General features: G+C 48.0%; 1 protein-coding gene across 1 annotated transcript in view; it reads right to left on the bottom strand.

Annotated features, from left to right (window-relative positions):
• SCLY (selenocysteine lyase) overlaps positions 1-19,546 on the bottom strand; it is a 48,398-nt gene that overhangs the window by 20,941 nt on the left and 7,911 nt on the right. The window contains exons 3-5 of the mRNA XM_088479282.1: positions 11,464-11,576; positions 8,934-9,034; positions 7,567-7,732 (exon numbers count right to left, since the gene is read on the bottom strand). Of these exons, the coding sequence (XP_088335408.1) occupies positions 7,567-7,732; positions 8,934-9,034; positions 11,464-11,576 (380 nt within the window). The remainder of the gene's footprint in view (positions 1-7,566; positions 7,733-8,933; positions 9,035-11,463; positions 11,577-19,546) is intronic.

Below are 19,546 nucleotides of genomic sequence, written 5' to 3'. Positions count from 1 at the left end.
TTGTTGCAGGACAGCAAACCGTATAAATTGTTGGTGGGATGGTGTAATAGGCACATGCAGGTACGCATCCTGAATGTCCAGGGAAGCCATAAAATCCCTAGATTTCATTGCCAACATAATTGATCGGAGAGTCTCCATACGGAAAGGATTATCACCCCTGCCTGCAGCAGGGAGCAAATGGCCTCCTGTAGGGCCAAGGCCTTGATAGGCTCCGATGGGGGAGTTGTGCAAAAAAACTTCTGGGGAGGATGCCTCAGAAAGTGAGAGCATACCCCTGAGAGATCACTTCTCGGACCCAGGCATCTGTTGTTGTTTGACGCCAGTAGCCCGCAAATTGAAGAAGTCGGCCTTCCACCCTGGGACCCCCCAGGAGGAGGCCCACTCCATCCGACAGACGGTTTGTTGTCCGGCTTAGAAGCTGGATGTCTGGCCAGCCAGGACCTCTTAGTTTGCTGCTTGATGGTCCTGCTAGAACTAGACAGCCTGGGGGAAGACTTTTCTTTTGCTTGTCCCTTAAGACAAATGGACCTGAAAAGAAGACGGCCTATACTTTCATGCAGCTCTTGATGGCAGATCTGCAGATTTTGAAGCTGCCAGAGTAGCCACTATCTTATCTAACTGTGCTCCAAAAAGTATATTTCCAAAAAAAGGTAAGGATTTCAGAGCCTTCTTTGACCATGTATCTGCTCTCCAGGACGTTAACCAAATGGCTCTACGAGCCACAACCGAGGCTGCCGATGCTTTAGAAGCTAGGAGTCCTGCATCTATTGCAGCTTCTCAAAAATAGGAGGCCTGATTCCCGTATGTGGGAGATATATGTCAGCTGTTCTCTGGTAGCATTTGGTAGAGTATCTTCCAATGCCCCTGTCCATTCTTCAACAGCTTTGGATACCCAAGCCCCAGCCAAAGCCAGCCGAGTAACAGCTCCAGAGAATGAAAATACTGCTTTAAGACATGTTTACATTTTATATCTGTAGAATCTTTAAGAGAAGATGCTGACGGTATCACTCCTGACTAAATGTGTCACATGATCATCCACAGTAGGAGGAATTTCCCACTTTCGCAACATGGAACCATTTATCCGGGTTACTCCATGCCTCTACCATAAATTCAGTGAGCTGCTTAGATTTAGGAAACTCAGCTTTTATCACCTTCTGGTGTTTAAACACTGGAGCCTTCTGTCTAGGAACCGACTCACCATCCTGTATATTTAGGATTGATATGACCGCCCTCACCAAAGAAGGGACATCCACTGTAGAAGGATGGTCCTTCTCTCCTGAGATAGACCCTGGAGAAGAAGCCGGTTCATCATCTGATTCTTCTGATGATGCGTCTGAATCTACATGCTGAGCAGACTGATAAAAGGATAAAGGCCCTCATTCAGAGCCACCCGCTATTTGCGGTCGTTCGTTCTAAAACAAGGGGTGGCTATTCAAATGAACCGTTCGCTGTTTGCGGTCTGTTCACGCCTCTATGTCTGAACGAGCGAACAAAACTTGCGCCCGTTTTTTGGAAAAATACGCCCCCTGGCCGCTCGCATCCTACGTCATGTCCGCTATTTATTAGATTAATCGAGTACATCGACAAGGGTATGAACTGCTCGCTATTCTTGGGGTTGGTGTTTGCTACCACAATTTTGCGAGCAGTTCTGACTATAAAATAACTCAGTGACGTGGTCAATGATGCTGCTGTTTTAAATATGCACACCCATAAAACGCCCGTTTTGACCTTTAAGCACGCCTGCGTTCTGATTTCCACTCCCCATTTTCAAGCACCTTCCCCTGTTACCACCCACATACGCCTCTTTCTGTCACTCAAAATAGCAGGCATTCGCTATTTTGCGAGCACATGAATTTTGGCCGCACTGACTGGTTCGCACATGCGTATAACGATCCGTACGCATGCGCAGTTGGGCTAACATCGCTCGGAACGAACGAGCGGCCGCTTACGAGCAGCTCTGAATCAGGCCCAAAGTCCGTTTAGGCAACTTAGTGACTACCGGTATGTTTGCAACAGCTGACTGAGCCATATTCTGACTTTAGTGAGCATAAACATCCATCCAAGAAGGATGTATAGGGGGGGCAAACATAGCCTGCTGAAACTGCTGTGGGCATCCCATTAAAGGAGGCTGCGTGGGAGCAGCCAAACGATCCACTAGCTGCTTCATCACCTGAGACAAGGATGACACCCAAGATGGCTCCTGTACAGGGACTGGTAGACTGAACTGGTGAGGTGGTTCTTTATAACAGACAGCACACAAACCATCCTGTATAAAGTCCTGAGGAGACAAACCCGCCAAACAGGATTTACATGAAACCAGCACAGAGGTCTCCACCTCCTGTTTCTCTTTACCTTTTGACATATTAATTATAAAGGTAACAATGCAATGTAATGTGACAGCCTTCACAAATAACTAGTAAATGTGAAGTACAAAGCAAAACCCCCACCCACCTGTAACAGAGGGATGAGGAGAAAAAAAACATTGATAGGTATGACAGTCAGAAATAAAAGGCAGCATCAACACAGCAGCTAGCAAAAAAGTCACATACAATGCATATGTAATTCAGTTGCATCACTAGTGATGTCAGTGGGGCCGGCCCCAGACAGTAGGGAACGCCTCCGTCTGGGCAGCCACGCCCCCGGCACGCCTACCAAAGGGGGCGTGCTGTCAATCACCATCGACAGCACGCCCCCTTTGGCGCGAGACCCATAACGACGGCTTGGCCGTCGTTATTTGGGTCTCGCGCATGCGCATGACGGAGCCGCCTCCGTCGTGCGCATGCGCACTTGGGCAACATCGACCCGCTTGCGAGCGCTCAGTGCTCACGAGCGGGTCTCAATCAGGCCCTCTGTGACATAGAAATAAAATAAAACAGAAAATTAAAGATTGGGACTGCCTGAGCAGTCCCTGTTAAAAAGATGCGCCTGAATCCTGCCGCACCAAAAGAACAACTGAATGTCTGTGGCCAGGGGCGGGGCATATGTGGAGGAGGACCTGGGGCATTCTGGGAGCTGAAAGCTTAACTGTTTGGTACCTGGATCACTCCAACCACATTATCCCCATGGTATCTCTGTGGATCCCTATGGAGCCTGTAGAAGAAAAAGTGAAGTGTCTTTATGGAAGTAGAACAATAGCTGTGTGCAGTATTTGGGTTTTAAGCTGATTTTGGTCCAACTCCTTCCATCTTCCAGACCATTTACAGCTTGTTACTACAGATAATTTCAACACGAGTAGGGGTGTGAAGGGGCGGGCTTAAAGGTGTGAGAGAAGGGCTAACAGTTTACGGTTTCACTCTACACAAGAAAATCTATAATCTATTTCATAGTTCTTCATGATTAATGTAGGTTCTATAAGGTTTTTATTTTATTTATTGCTAAAATATGCTAATGCTGCTGGAGGCATCTACAGTAAGGACAAAAAAGACATCCCCTGACGGCATCGTGGATCTGAGTGTTGCGTCTGAAGATGCAGCATTGCATCACCATTGCGACCATCGGTTACGGCCTAAGGCTACTCAGAATGGCCAGCAGCTTCTTAGCAGAGGCCAGTACATCTGTCTGAAGACGCAGACACTGGCCTTGCCACTTCCTGAAAATGGGGCTGACACTCATCGTATTCGGAAACGCTGGCCGTCACCACCCATTCCCAGCCCCCAAAAAGCAGCAGCATGTCAATCATGCTGCAACTTAGGGGCACTGCGACCGTAGTCACAGAAAGAGACCTGCACATGCACAGTGCAGAACCATCGGGTTTGCATACAACCCTGAATCAGGCCCTTTAATAATTGATGTAAAATACAGGTTATAAATATATTTTATACTGTAAGTGTGGTATATTTACTTTTTAAATAGGTTTTATATATGGGTGAATAAACATTCTGCAAAGAAGTAGTCAGCATCCCGGGCAGTCAGGATGCCAACGGTGACAATACTGACAGATTAGGGTTAGGCACTAGGGGGAGGGTTAGGGTTATAATACTTACAGAAATCTGTCAGGATTCTGACCGTCGACATCCTGACAATCGGGATCCCGTACCCAATCCCATTCTGCAGCTATATATTTAAAATAAATGGTTCTCCCTAAATGATTTACAATTCACAGCCAAATATCTAACATAACTGTTTTTTTCTGTGATACAAATATGTCCTCATACGACTAACTTCAAAACGCCAAGCGGTGCTCGCCATCTGGCGCAAGAGAGTTGCACTGAGTGGTGTAGCGTCTTTTTTGCTCGTATGTCAAACACAGACATACAAGTGTCGCATATCAAATCAATCAGTTCCAGCTTGTGAAGTGGTTTTGTTGCATCGCGTTGTGACTAAGACGCCCATTCGTGCGAAAAGATGCTTGGCATAAGCCGAGTGGCGTGTTACTTGGTGCTTTGAGAAGGGCTGTTTGGCACGGTTGCGGCAATAGTGTATGAGGATATATCTGTAACTCATACAGGAATGTGCAGTAACAAGATGTTGCAGGAAGAACTTGTTACTTATCCACATATCAGCTGGATATTCAGTGATATTAAAATCAATTTATGTTTTATTACTAGTGATTTACAAAATATGGCTCATCTGCACTACATTGACGGGTTTTAATATCTTAGATCACTGTTTCCAAACTGTCTTCAGAGTTCCGTTACAGTCCAGGTTTTAAGGATAACCATTGCATGAGAACAGATGGTTAAAACAATTTGGCTGAGGTACTAATTAAGTCTCCTGTGCTCGAGCATGGATAGCCTCAAAAGTAGGACTGTTAAGAGGATTTGAAGACAGACGCATTAAAAAATATTATAATGGTATTAATAATATCTGGAAGACAAAGTGAATGGCACCAACTATATTTTTTTCATGATGTGGGCACCATTTGTAGTACATACTTTCAGCACTACAAGTGCAGGCATGCACTTGTCATTTATTAATTAAAAAACTGCCTCCATTAACATTCAAAAATTATTGCCCCAGTTATATGATTAAAAAATAAAGCCCCCTTACTTAAAAGTCTTATCCAAATTTTAGCCAGCAGACTTAACCTGGTTCTCCCCTCTCTGATTCTTCCAGATCATGTGGGTTTTGACCCGGGCCACCATGCCTCAGACAACACAAGGAGAATAGTTGCTTCGATTCACCATATTATGGAACACAGGCTGCCATCTCTCCTTCTCTCATGGATGCAGAGAAGGCTTTGGACCATGTTGGGTGGCACATTACGATGAGAACTCTTGTCTCTTATGGCTTCCGGGAGACATTCCTTCCAGGTGTCTCTTATACCATAATCCCTCAGCCTCAATCCAGGTCAAAGGGTATTCCTCCTCTCCCCTACCAATAACGAATGGGATTGGGCAGGGTTGTCTTCTTTCCCCTCTGGTTTTTGCCCTCTCTATTCAACCCCTGGCCTCCAAATCAAGGTCTACCTCTAACATCTCGGTTATTCAAATTACTACGGCACCTTTAAAATTTACCCTTTATGATGATGACATTCTGTTGACCATAACATGCCCTCTCATCTCCCTAATATGTTTGAAGAACTTCAGCAGTTCTCTGCTTTTTCTAACATTAAGAGCAATGCGACGAAGACAGAGACACTGGACTTCTTCCTGGGTGTAATGCCCACTAAATCTATTGTAACTATCCACCTCTCATTTGCAATATTAAATAAGACCTAGAGTCTTGGAAATACCTATATATCGCCATGGTTGGTCCCATTATATCAATTAAAATTAGGGATGTGCAGGCTCGGATAGGTTCGAGTTTGCACGTGGAGTTCGGATTTTTCCCTCCAAAAAAACGGAACTCATAACGAGGCAAAACGTCATCTTACATGGACGAACATCATCATTCCTGGACAAAAGACCAGGAATGATGATGTTCGTCCATGTAAGATGACGTTTTGCCTCGTTCTGAGTTCCGTTTTTTTGGAGGGAAAAATCCGAACTCCACGTGCAAACTCGAACCTATCCGAGCCTGCACATCCCTAATTAAAATAGATGTCCTCCCCCAACTACTATATCTTTTCCAAACACAACCCATAAGAATTCCCCCACTGATTTTATTTTTGCTTCAAAAGCTAGTGGTGAAATTTATTTGGTCAAACAAGAAACCCCAGATCCAATCTTGCATAATTCAACGATCCTCTATTGCTGGTGGCCTGGGGATTTGTAACTTCCTCAATGACTAATACTCGCCAGATTGGCCCAGTGTGTACAATGGCACTGCCCACAAGGCACCACGGTTTGGGTAGACATGGAGTCTGCAGTGTTAAGTGGCCCCAAGTTGCCCGTTCTCACACTTTAGTCCATCACTCCCTGGCAATAAGGTCACGTTGTAATAGAATGGCTAATTTATCTCCCTCACCATGCCCAATTTTTTCCACTGTGGGGTAACCCCACATTCTTCCCCCTCCCGGTTTTTATATCCATAGAGCCAAGCCTTGGCTGTAGACCTTTCTCTGGAAGCGATTCAATTATTTGATAGGGCGCCCAAACTAATGGGCATTCAACGGAGCAATTCAACTGTTGCTCTGTTTGGGCGCACATAGCCGTTGTTAGACAAATTTTTGCTCAAAGCCTCCTGAGGTGGCAAATAGAAATGTGCGATAAGTCGGCTGTTTCAGCATCCAAACAGGAGTTTTTGTGCCCAAAGCAGGATTGTAGACGAATTTGAGTGCCTCTGTCTGCATAGTCACACCGTAAAACATCTTTACTCTTTATCCCCACATCAGGTGGCAACAGAGACTCATTCCAAATCTGTTGGGATATCTGAGTTGGGAGATCAGCTCCACCAAGGTGAATAGGTGGAAATTTTCGAAAATAGTCCATTAACATCTCCAATAAGGAAAATGCTTATAAACTGCTTTGATGTTAATACTTTGTCCCCACCCGGCTCCATGGTACCTATCCAGGTTTCTCATACATCTGTTGGAGGAACTGCAGTCAGCAAGTTTTTTTTCTGCACATCTGGTGGAGATGTCCCAAGCTTCAGCCCTTTTGGAAGGAACTCACTGCTTAGCTTCCCAGAGTCTTACTCTTCAAATCCCTCATGACCCAAGGTACATACTCCTCCCTCTCCCTGGCCCAGACTGCCCTAAACACACCTTCAAACTGCGACATCATATCATGAGCGATGCTACTTGCCGCATCCTGCCCCCCATTACTGGCTCAATCTATAACAGGATCTGGTATGTATATCAAATGGAGTACATCACAAGCATCCTGAGGAGCTTTCATTGTCATCAAGCACTCTTGTTTGCCAATTTCTTTCCATGTGGAACTCCCACCTCTCTCCCATACCTATCCTTCTTCCCTCTCCTCTTTCTTCCTCCCTTCCTGACGCTCCCCCTCCATTCTCTTTTTATATAAAAAATGTACTGTTGACTTTGTTTCCTGTTTACATTGTGTATTGCTCTGTGACCTGTTTGCACTTAGAATGTTCTCATATCACCATCTCTCGGTTTCTTTGGTGCATTCAATAAATCTGTTCAAGAAAAAAACATTCTAATAATGCCCCCTTAAAGTTCAGCAGGTATCTGAGCCCTTTCAGTCTATACAAGTGGAAATGTAAGCAAACACTCACCGGCTCTCTGCGCCCTCTGCAGGTGTTGTAGTGGCAGTGCTATAGAATCATGCTCCACATTTGAGGTAATGATGTGTGGTAACACCTTATCCACACTGCTGCCCTGACTTTCCTTGCTTCTTATGTAGAAATTTTCCACAGCTGAAAACAGTATCATGTTGTTGGCCTATAACAAGAATGTCTCAATGTAATTGCAATTGCAAAATACTAGGAAGTAAATATTCCCCACAATACATAAAACTGTGTATTCACATAGGAAATGTATCAGCAGTGGCGGCCTACTCTAAATAGACTTACATGTGCACATCCTTACTGTAAGTAACTGGCACATACCCGGCCCCAAATAGTCACAAGTGCGAGTTACGTTCAACTTAAATTCCATAGCCTGCAGTCATCACATTATACAATGTCTGTGTGTAGGGCTGGTCAATATACATACAGCCAGTGATCAAAGTGGGGCGATATGACATGCCGCCACATTGCCAAGTTTGGGATCCCAGCGCTGGAACAGCAGCGGCATTGTGTGGCGATGTGTCTCGCTGGGGACACATCTCGATCGGTGGCGGCGCTGGGACAGAGCCGGGAGCATCGAGTCCCGGCTGCACTGCAATTTAAAGTTACCCCTTGGCCACCAGCCAATCCTGGCTCGTGGACCAGCTGCCAATCAAAAGAAGGGGTGGCTTTTTGAAGAGAGAGATTACAATTTCCATACCCCCACCTCTAAATTCTCACCTCAAGCACTGAATAAAGGATCAATGATCCCTTTGGGCAATTCAGTTAGTGATGCACTTACTAACCACTGGCAAATAAGCCTCAGAGAGAACATCTCATAGTATTCACAGATACAACCCTACTGTATATATAATAATTATTACTTTAATCTTCAGGGTATCTTAAATTATTGCACTCATTATGAATACTGAACTTACTAGCCTCAGGCATGGTGCAGAATTTAATGCTATAGCAGGTAAGAAAAGGCTATATGCCCTCTCATAATGCAGGGAAGGTCCCGTACACACAAGCTCTCCACCCATTCATCTTATTTACATAAGCCCATCTTAAAAATCCAATTTCAGTGCAAAATTAGGAGCACTTATGCCCCAAATTTGTAATAAGCACAGTATGCCCCTGATTTGCCCAACTCCCCTCTCAGCTGAATATCTCTGCAGCAGACACATCCAACTTGGCCGAAACCTCCATGAAATTCACCATAAAATGGATACAGGTTTTACAAGTTGCGGTCCTTAAATTACCCTTAGGTTGTAATCTGTAAGTAAATCTAGGTGCTTCTCCTAATGCAGTTTATTGGAAATCTCAATAGATTGCTATATTGTAGTATGCCACTGGCATCCATATGAATAACTCACTTCTGTTCCTCCAGAGGTGAAGATGATGTCTTCTGGTCTTCCTCGCACCATTTTGGCTATGTGTGCCCGTGCAGCATCTATCAGTTCTTTGGCCTTGCATCCTGCAATTTAGTGGTAACAGAGAAAAAGACTAAATAAAGTCCCCAGTCATAAGAGGAGCTCCAAAGATATCATCGGCTATCTACCATCCTATTTGCCAAAGGAGCTTATTTCTGTTCACCACTGAGCACTTTGATACCATGGCATCATATAGAGATAATACTGTAATCTTTATGCTAATCTCCCATATATGTATTTACAAGAAGAGCGGCTGAGACTCATCAGTAAAAAGAGTACCTGTCACCATACCCAGCAGCAGCAGACTACAGCCTTGGAGATGGTACTGGCTCCACGTGACTTGAGGACTGGCTATAATTTGGTTCAGCACATAAAATAACGTCCTCTGCTGCTAGTACATAAATTACCTTTTCTTAAATGTGTATCATAGGACTTATTTGTCCCCCCACAGACGGTATAGAATGGGTTTATCCAATTCTTATACTTGCCTTAGATGTGCCAGGGAGGAGGCTGACCTTTATCATTGTCTTTGGGAGTGTCCAGTGGTCCAGGGCTTTTGGAGGCAGGTAAGTTGGGAGGCTGAGACCCACCTGGTCAACTTTGTGCCTTTTATTCCTTAGTGGGCTGCTCTGGGCATTTTTCAGAGGGGGCGGAGACTTACCCCTGGCAGTAGGAAATTATTACTTGCTATAAGTGCAGCAGCAGAAAAGACCATTCTTCAAGAATGGATGCACCCAACCCCTATTAATTTTCAATTATATAGGGAGAAAGCAATCCCAGATTTATCATAGCATGCGTCTGACCCAGAGATATAAAGCTCAAATTCTTCTGGATGATTCTCCCATTACGTTGCCCGACGGGAGAGTGCCAGACACGTTCTTCTTTTTTTTCTACTGTGTCTCTCACTTACATTTATATGCAATTCTGTATTTTACACAAGTCTTGGGCGGTATGAACGCCTACATACTGTAATGACAAGTATAGAGGTTTAGAACAGAAGGCCTAATTCAGCAGTGCATGCTAGTGTACTACTGAAAGCAGATTCCCGATGATCGGGAATCTGCGCAGGCGCCAGTCCCGTTCTGCGCATGTACAGAATGGGTCTGTGAGCCTGCAAGTAAACTGGCAGCAGACTGTGTTTGACTGGCAGCAGTGATTGACAGTCTGCTGCCGTTTGGGGGGCAGATAGGGGGGAGTGACAGCCTCGGTTACCCAAAACAGAGGCATGTTGCCGCTGTTGGGGGGAGTTGAAAGGCCAGGATCTCCGTCGGCTGACGGAAATTTCCTGGCCTCTTCCTCGCAGCTGCGACGGCAGGCAGCGTGACCCCATGGGTCACCTTAGCCAGCCGATGGTCCGCAGAGTATCTGACAACGCAGCTCGGATACATAATGCAGCAGGAGGCATGATGCCTCCTGCTGCATTACCATATCGGTACAGACAGAATAGCTAAGCTGCTTGTGAGCAGCTTAGCTATTCCGCCTGAAGCTGAGCCACAATACACTAGAGATGGCAAGGTGTTCACAAGTTCAGTTGAAGTGTGTAATTAATGTACTTAAAATAATAATTGTGAATATCTTTTTCACATACTGCATCTTATTATTATTATGAATAATAATAATATCATTACTAGTAATAATTGTCAGAACTTTTATCTATCTAGTGAGACCACCATAGAATTGAGACAAAGCATTCTCCCTCACTGTGCACCTGTACATCCTACCGATGTTGGCACATCATAAAAATCTATAATTCAACTATCCAATTTTATGTTTCACAATATAACTTGCACATTGAGTTTTCCATGACTAACATTAGTAAATATCTACAGCTTTACTATAGTAGAATTGATTATAATTTAAAAACAATTTTCTTTCTTCTGCAGCTCTTCAGACTGCTGCAGTAAGAAGCAGGTCTGCTCGTTTTCACTGAGCATCGGCCATTTTGCTACAGTGGTTAGCTAATTCCTCCCATTTACAGGGCTTACATGTGTAATACAGCTGTAGACAAGCATAAACTACTTTGCCAAGATGACTTTTTAAACTTTAAAGACTTCCACTTGGTAAACTACACATGTAGCAAATGTCACTGTAGATGACGAAGCATGTTCATATGATAGGCCTAGAACAACAGGCTTATGGCCTACATTAACAATGCATTAGCCTGACAGAAGTACACTATGACTCAGAGTACAGTACTTATCCGAGTGCTGAAAGGCAAGAATACGTTCTTCATTTATATTAATGACTTTCTTGCCCCGTTTATTCTTTATCATGATTAATTCTGACTTCATTTCTGTTTAATGCAATTGAACTGAGATTGTAAGATTTCTTTTAACCTTGAAGATTATGGAGGTCAGGGGGCAACTAATCGCGATAAACTGCATGTAAAACGTTAACAAGCCATTCATCTTTCTCTTCTGTACAGGTATATGGTGGTGCATGTAACGGCTGTATACACCTCCATCAAACTTACCGGCACTGTAGCTGCTACTGGGATTTCCCCAGGCCTCTCGCAGGGCCTCTGTCACCACCTTAACCACTTCTGCTGAAGGGGGAGTAGTTGCATTGTAGTCTAAGTAGATCTTACTGTACAAAGGAGAGAACAACATACTCTGGTTATGATGAAAGCTATAGGATATGCTTCTAAGAAATAAACATTATTCTCCTCACAACTTAGTAATAATATGAGATATGGTAAGAACTTACCCTTGTTATCTCTATTTATACGAAGTCCATAGGGTTCCACAGGATACCTTGGGGTATAGGTGTGACGTCAGTCGCAGGGCACCAAAGAGTTAAGCTTTCAGCCTCCCAGGATGCACTAGGTCCCCCTCCTATACCCCGCCCCCGGGCCAAGGCACCTCAGTTAGTTACCAAGCCATAGGCCGGAGGAGGAGAAGGAAGAGAGAGAACAAAGATCTGGACACATACAAGAATCACATTCTCACCAGAGGGACTTCGTAGAAATAGAGATAACAAGGGTAAGTTCTAACCATATCTCATATTTTCTACTTCAGGGTCCATAGGGTATCCACAGGATACCTTGGGGATGTCCCAAAGCAGTATCCTTTAAGGGTGGGGACACTCCTGTGCAGAAAGGAGAATCCGCCGCCCGAAGGAAGCATCCTGAGAGGCGAAGGTGTCAAACCTGTAATACCTCACGAAGGTATGGACAGAAGACCACGTAGCAGCCTTGCAGATCTGAACTGCCGAGGCACCACGTCGAGCTGCCCACGAAGGACCCACAGACCTAGTGGAATGAGCCTTCAGAGAAGGAGGGACTGGTAGGCCTTCATGAAGATAAGCTTCAGAAATAGCCATACGGATCCAGGCTGCCAAAGTTTGCTTTGAAGCAGGCCAACCCTTTTTACAGAAGCCATAGAGGACAAACAAAGCGTCCGACTTCCTAAACGAAGAAGTGCGGTCAACATAAGTCCTTAAGGCCCGCACAACATCCAAAGAGGCCTCACCCACGGAAAGACCCAGTGAGTTAAAGGCCGGAACAACGATTTCCTCGTTAACATGAAACTGGGAAACAACTTTGGGAAGAAACTCGGGCCGAGTGCGGAGCACTGCCCTGTTCCCATGAAAAACCAAGAAAGGGGGTCTACAAGAAAGAGCCCCTAACTCAGAAACACGTCTGGCCGAAGCAACGGCCAGAAGGAAAACAGTCTTAGCTGTTAGCCATTTAATATCCACTGAGCCCAGTGGTTCAAACGGCAGTCCTTGGAGAGCCCTCAGGACCACAGCCAAATCCCAAGGCGCCACAGGTGGAACAAAGGGCGGCTGAATACGGAGAACACCTTGCATAAAGGTGCGCACATCCGGGATTGTAGCAATCCTACGGTGAAACCAGACAGATAGGGCCGAAACCTGTACCTTCAAAGAAGCAAGGCGAAGCCCATGATCTAGTCCCGCTTGCAGGAAGGCGAGAATCCGAGACAGACGAAACTCCCGCGGTGCATAACCTCTCGGTCGACACCACTGGAAGAACGTATGCCACACGCGATGGTATATCCTTGCGGAAGACGGTTTCCGAGCTCGTAACATGGTACGCACCACAGAGCTGGAAAACCCCGGGACCTCAGCATGGCCGTCTCAACAGCCACGCCGTCAAAGACAGCCGAGTCAGGTCCGGGTGAAGACAAGGACCCTGAGACAGAAGGTCCGGTCGTAGCGGCAACCGCAGAGGACTGTCCACGGACAGACCCTGAAGGTCTGAGAACCAGTGCCGTCTGGGCCACGCGGGAGCTATCAACAGGAGCGTCCCTCCTTCCTGTTTGAATTTCCGGATTACCCGTGGAAGAAGGGAGACCGGAGGGAACAGGTATGCGAACCTGAACGTCCACCGGACGGACAGAGCATCCACCAGAGACGCCCCTTCGTCTCTTGTGCGAGACCCGTACACCGGCAACTTGTTGTTGTGCCGGGACGCCATGAGGTCGATTTCTGGAAGACCCCACCTGTCCACCAGTAGTTGAAAAACGTCCGGGTGCAGGGACCATTCCCCTGGATGAACGTCCTGGCGACTTAGAAAGTCCGCCTCCCAATTTAGCACTCCCGGGATGAAGACCGCTGATATGGCCGGAAGATTGCGCTCCGCCCAAACCAGGATCCGAGAGACCTCTACGAGAGCCGCCCGACTGCGAGTTCCTCCTTGCCTGTTTATGTAGGCCACGGTGGTAGCATTGTCCGACTGGACCTGCACCGGGTGACCCTGGAGAAACCGCTGTGCCTGCAGGAGAGCATTGAAGACCGCACGGAGTTCCAAGATATTTATTGGAAGCTCCGCTTCTGTCGGCGTCCACCTGCCCTGGAACAAGTGTGGACCCGAAACTGCTCCCCAGCCCCGAAGACTGGCGTCCGTTGTCAACAGGACCCAATTTGGAACCCAGAACGGACGTCCCTTGTTGAGGTGGGTCGTCTTTAACCACCACGCAAGGGACAGGCGAACCTCCGGGGTGAGCACAATCGTCTGGAACTTCAGAGACTGAGGCAGCCCGTTCCACTTGGACAGGATCAGGTGCTGCAGAGGTCTGGAGTGAAACTGGGCGTATTCCACCATGTCGAACACCGACACTATGGAGCCCAGTAACCTCATCGCCGAGTGTAAGGACACCCGGCGGCTGTGCAGACAACTGCGCACCCTTGACTGTAAAGCAGAGATCTTGTCCTCCGTCACGAAGATCCTTTGCTGTCCCGAGTCCAATAAGGCTCCAAGATGCAGAATCCTCCGAGACGGGATTAGAGTTGACTTCTGCCAGTTGATTAGCCAGCCGTGCCGTTGCAGCAGTGCAATGGTCAGGTCCAAGTGGTGTAACAGGAGCTCTGGAGATCCTGCCACCAATAACAGGTCATCCAAGTACGGCAACATGCGGACTCCATGCAGCCGCAGAGAAGCCGCCATGACCGCCATCACCTTGGTGAAAACACGTGGTGCTGTCGCCAGGCCAAAAGGTAACGCCCGAAACTGGAAGTGGTCGCTGCGGATTGCAAACCGAAGGAACTCTTGATGGCGCAAAAGAATAGGGACATGCAGGTAAGCGTCCTGTATGTCCAATGACACCATGTAGTCCCCAGGTTCCAGCGCCAGAATGATGGACCGTAGGGTCTCCATCCGAAACTTCGGGACCCGCAAAGACTTGTTGAGTGCTTTGAGGTTGAGAATCGGACGATATGACCCATTGGGTTTCTGTACCAAAAATAGATTTGAATAGAAACCCTGGCCCCTCTGGGAGAATGGAACAGGCACTATAACTCCAGCCTGGAGCATAGTGTGCAATACCTTCCGCAGCTCCGTAGCCTTGTTCCGGTCTGATGGTAGACCCGTGGTGAAGAATCGAGCCGGGGGTCTGTGCCGGAAGGAGAGGGCGTACCCGTGGGAGACCACCTCCAGAACCCAAGTATCTGTCGTAGTGAACGACCAACACCGGGAGAACTGCAGCAGGCGGCCTCCCACCCTGGGATCCCCCAAGGGGAGACCCGGACCGCCAGGCCGCAGGCTTGTCATCTGGCTTGGGGGCCGGACGTCTGGTACTCCATGCCTGTTTCCGGGGCTTGACCGATTTCTTAGGGCCAGCCTGTCGAGGAAACGACTGTGGTTTGGGCCTGCCCTGGGCCCTAGATGACCGAAAGGACGATGGTCCAGAACCAGAAGGAGCAGCGGCCGACGGGAGACAAGCAGATTTGGCTGCCGCCAGCGTGGCCACAATCTTATCCAGATCCGGACCGAAGAGAACTTCTCCGGTAAACGGCAATGCTTCCAGACCTTTCTTGGAATCTGCGTCCGCCTTCCAGGATCGCAGCCACAAGGTGCGACGAGCAGCTACCGCTGCTGAAGAAATTCTAGACACCAGAGTACTAATGTCTAGAGCCGCCTCGTTGATGTAGGTGGCCGAATCACGGAGATTGCCAATCAACTCCGCCTGTTCGGCCGGACAGTCGGATTCAAAAGAAGCCTCTAATGAATCCGCCCAGCGCTCCATCGCTCTGGCAACCCAGCAAATGGCCATAGCCGGCCGTGCTGCCCCCCCTGCAAGGGAATAAGCGGACTTCAGGCAGATTTCTACCTTGCGGTCCGTAGCATCCTTAAGGGAGGACATGGATGGCATCGGCAATGTGGCACTACGGACAAGACGAGTCACGTGAGAATCCACCTGTGGAGGGGATTCCCACTTAGCAAAATAATTATCCGCGAACTGATAAGCCACCGCCAGGCGTCTCTGCGGCTGGTATCTTTTGCCAGGTTGTTTCCACGCCTCCTCTAATTGGTCCACCAACTGACCCGAAAGAGGAAAGACTGTGGCATCGCCCTTCACATCTTTGAAGAAGGCATACTTAGATTTAGCCGCTGGGGGAACTTCGTCCTCAATCACCAAGGCTGTGCGGACCGCCCGAATAAGTCCAGGAATATATACTTTGGACTTAGCATCAGCGTCCTTAGTATGGAGAGGTTCCTGATCGTAAGGATCCAGAATCTCCCCATCATCAGACGTCCCTTCGTCATCCTCATAAGGAGCGGACAGAGACGCCACCGGCCTTTTATGAGGCCGCATCACAGAACTCGTCAGGGAGTTAACCCACGCTGGCTCCTGAGAACCCGGGAGCGGGGAAATAGGGAGACTGTGGGGTACCACCAATTGTCGTGGGAACCCCTGCATGGGTGACGACACCACAGACTGCTGGGACAAACCCATCGGAGTAAACGCGGGCTGCGGAGCTAAATGGCCCACTAAAGCTGTTAACGCCTGAGCGAAACAAGCCCAGGGCGGCTCCTGTACCGGTGCTGTAACCGTAATAGGCCGCGCCATGGACAAACACTGCCGGCAAAGGCCCTCCGCGCTACCCTCCCCCTCTGCTAACGGTACTTTGCACGTGGTACACTGTAGCCGGAGGGGAAAATCACTTTCAGACATGATGGCACCACGTATGTGACCTCTCTCACCAATTAAGTATTAAATAGGCGAGAGACCACCCTGCAGCACCGCACCGCAAGGGCTTTAGCAGAAAGAACAGGGACAGTAATAAAGCTGACAGTTTAGAGAAGAAAAGATTACAGGCAGCAGCGCTAGCACAGTCACATACAATGCAGAGAAATAACAATTCCTGCACTAACAGCGCTGATCACTCAACTACACAGACACAGGGCCTGGTAGGACACAGCGCTGCATACACAGACCGGAGCCACAGCGGAGGAGAGGTATGCGGGGGGACCCAGACCACGATGCTTCCTTCCAGACTTCCAGCAGCGTTCACCATGCGTTGCAGAGAAGATGGCCGCCGAGGAGCAGAGAGAAGCTGGCCTGGGGGAGGAGCGCTGACACAGGACCAGTCAGCACAGTGCAGAGAGGGCTGTGTGCAGCGGGGGAGGCGCCGGCTGTGAGACAGGGAAGGCGCGCTCCCCTGGCATGCATTTAACCCCTGGGACGCCGCAGCGCTACCGCTCTGCTGCGGTCCGCTGTCCCAGGGGGTAGTGGAAAGCGCAGGTTCAGTACCTGGCTCCACGCTGCAGCCAGTCCCCAGGGAGCCCCCTGCCTGGGGACTTAGGACCATGTGACCAGCGGGGACCCACCGCGGGACCCCGCTGCTTACCTTTGTCCCCCTTGGATCCGGCCATGGTCCGGAACATCTGGGGTCACCGCTAGCTGTGACCCCAGATGCTCACCAGCATCCCCGGATCGGTACCGGCGTTCTGGTACCGGCGGGGGTGTAGGGAAGACAGCATGGACGTCAGGACTGACTGTCCATGCTGTACATCCAGATGTGCAGCCACAGCTGCACTGAAGAAAGCTTCAGGGGCTCTTCTAGCCCCCACTCCGACAGGTGCACCCGACGCCGGCCGGGCACCAAACTAAACTGAGGTGCCTTGGCCCGGGGGCGGGGTATAGGAGGGGGACCTAGTGCATCCTGGGAGACTGAAAGCTTAACTCTTTGGTGCCCTGCGACTGACGTCACACCTATACCCCAAGGTATCCTGTGGATACCCTATGGACCCTGAAGTAGAAATACTAACAGACTGCAAATATTCATCTCTTATCGTTTCCCCATAACTGAATGTATAATGTAAGAATATGTATATATATATATATATAAATATTTTATTAAAGGGTACTATAAGATTAGCAGTACAGTTACCTTTGAAGGCGAGTCGTGAGAGAACGGTTAAACAGGTATCTGACAGGTTATGTGGCAAGAGATGAGGGGCTAGCAGAGTCAAGCTGCCAGAAGAGCCACATAAGGTCCTTGTGATCAGTCTATGGGTCTGGCCTGATTCAGAGATGTACGGTATAAGCATCGCTGCTGCGTCCGCTAAAATATGCTAATGCAGCAGGAGGCGTATGAAAAAAAAAAAAAAAATCTCCTGCCAGCAGCGCAGGTCTGATTGCTGCGTCCGAAGATTCGGCATCAGATCGCCATCGGCCTCAGCTTACTCATATTGACCGCCGGAACTGCTCAGCTGGGGCCAGGAAATCTGTGTCGGAAGACTCAGACCCTGGCTTCGGCACGCCTATAACAATGGGAACGACACGCCCCCATTTTGTAAAATGGTCAGCGTTACCGCACTGACCCGCTGTGCACATACGCAGAACGATTCTTATGCATGCGCAGTCCTCCCACCATTGGACTTGTACGCAAACTAGATGGTCTGAATCGGGCCCATGGTCATCGAGAGGCAGATCACTGGTGATTCAGTGGTTACTAACAAATAGGCTACCATGGTTTCCATTTTGGTATTAGGATATGAGTTAGGCAGGGTCAAATTCCTGAGAGCTCTCTGATAGTAGTGGAGAATTAATCAGGAGTGCATAGGCAGGTGGTTTATGCTTCCCATAGATATGACAAAAGTAATGGAGTATAGGATAAATTAAGCCAGAACCTTAGCGAGTCTTGGACTCTAAATACATCTAGTAGTAGTCACAGGTGTATCCAAATAGATGTCATTAATCCAGTGCATTGGGAAATTTAGACTGAGAACTAGCCAAGGTTGACTCATAGCATCAGATAACCACAGCTCCCTGCTGTGTTTTGGACACAGCATGGGCTCTGAAGGCAGACAAAATCTAATGGCACCACTCACTCACCTGAGAACACAGCTGTACTGTAGGGCAGTTAAGGGAATCCTTATTTGGCACTAACCACACTGGTGGTAGTAAGGACCACTGAGTGGTGGGATGTAGAAAAGGGTGTACAGATGGCCTACTTTCTGTAGTGGTATCATTTCCGTAGTATCATTGTGAGCAGAAGAAGTAAGTAAAGGATGTCCATTGTGATGACCAGGCTCCAATGCAACGGCCTTCGTTAGATGATTAAGGCCTCCAGGGCAGTGAATACACCCTCGCCAATAAGCACTGGAGATCTGGGGCCAGAACTCACCGTGGATTGCCATAGATAATAATTTGTCGGGTAGCAGATATCCGCGAGTCAGTCAGGAATGCTGCTTAAGTGTAGGTGTTGTGGCCCCTGGAGAAGTAGGCCAGCTGAAGATCCTTCAAGTATCAGTAAGGAGGAAACAGCTACTAGTCCAAATATTGGTCTCACATATGCCGAGTCAGGATAACAGGCAGGATGTTATATTGGAGCAATGTCAGACATCTCTTACATCATGATCCTCTAGGCCATGATTTAGGTACTGTATAACATTTGTCTATGCAGCCAATTCCTGGCCCACACCTAAACCCTGGCTATGAAAATAGCCCATGAGTTTAACCTACTCTAAAGCTGGGTACACACTGGAGCAATATCGGGCCGGTATGTTGTTTCCAGCCGAATCGCAACGACATATCGGCCGGATCGTTCAGTGTGTACGGCCATTCTGCGCGTTCCCGCAGTCTTAGCGATATTTTCTGCACGGGTAACTGGAAGATATCCCATGTAGCGCCGTGTAAGGTAATGAAGGTTGGTACGAGGGAACGTTTCGTCCTTCATTACATCTTTGTAATGTGTACCGCGGATATGATACGTCGGCCCGTCTGCCTCTATATCATCCTGGTACACTTCGCACCTGTGTGTACCCAGCATAAGATTTAAACTGGTTTTCCATCTGCAGATTACTTTAT

Source organism: Taudactylus pleione, unplaced genomic scaffold, assembly GCF_031769625.1.
Source record: "Taudactylus pleione unplaced genomic scaffold, aTauple2 ptg000229l, whole genome shotgun sequence".
NCBI lineage: Eukaryota > Metazoa > Chordata > Amphibia > Anura > Myobatrachidae > Taudactylus > Taudactylus pleione.
This window is presented reverse-complemented; position numbering and strand designations above follow the sequence as displayed.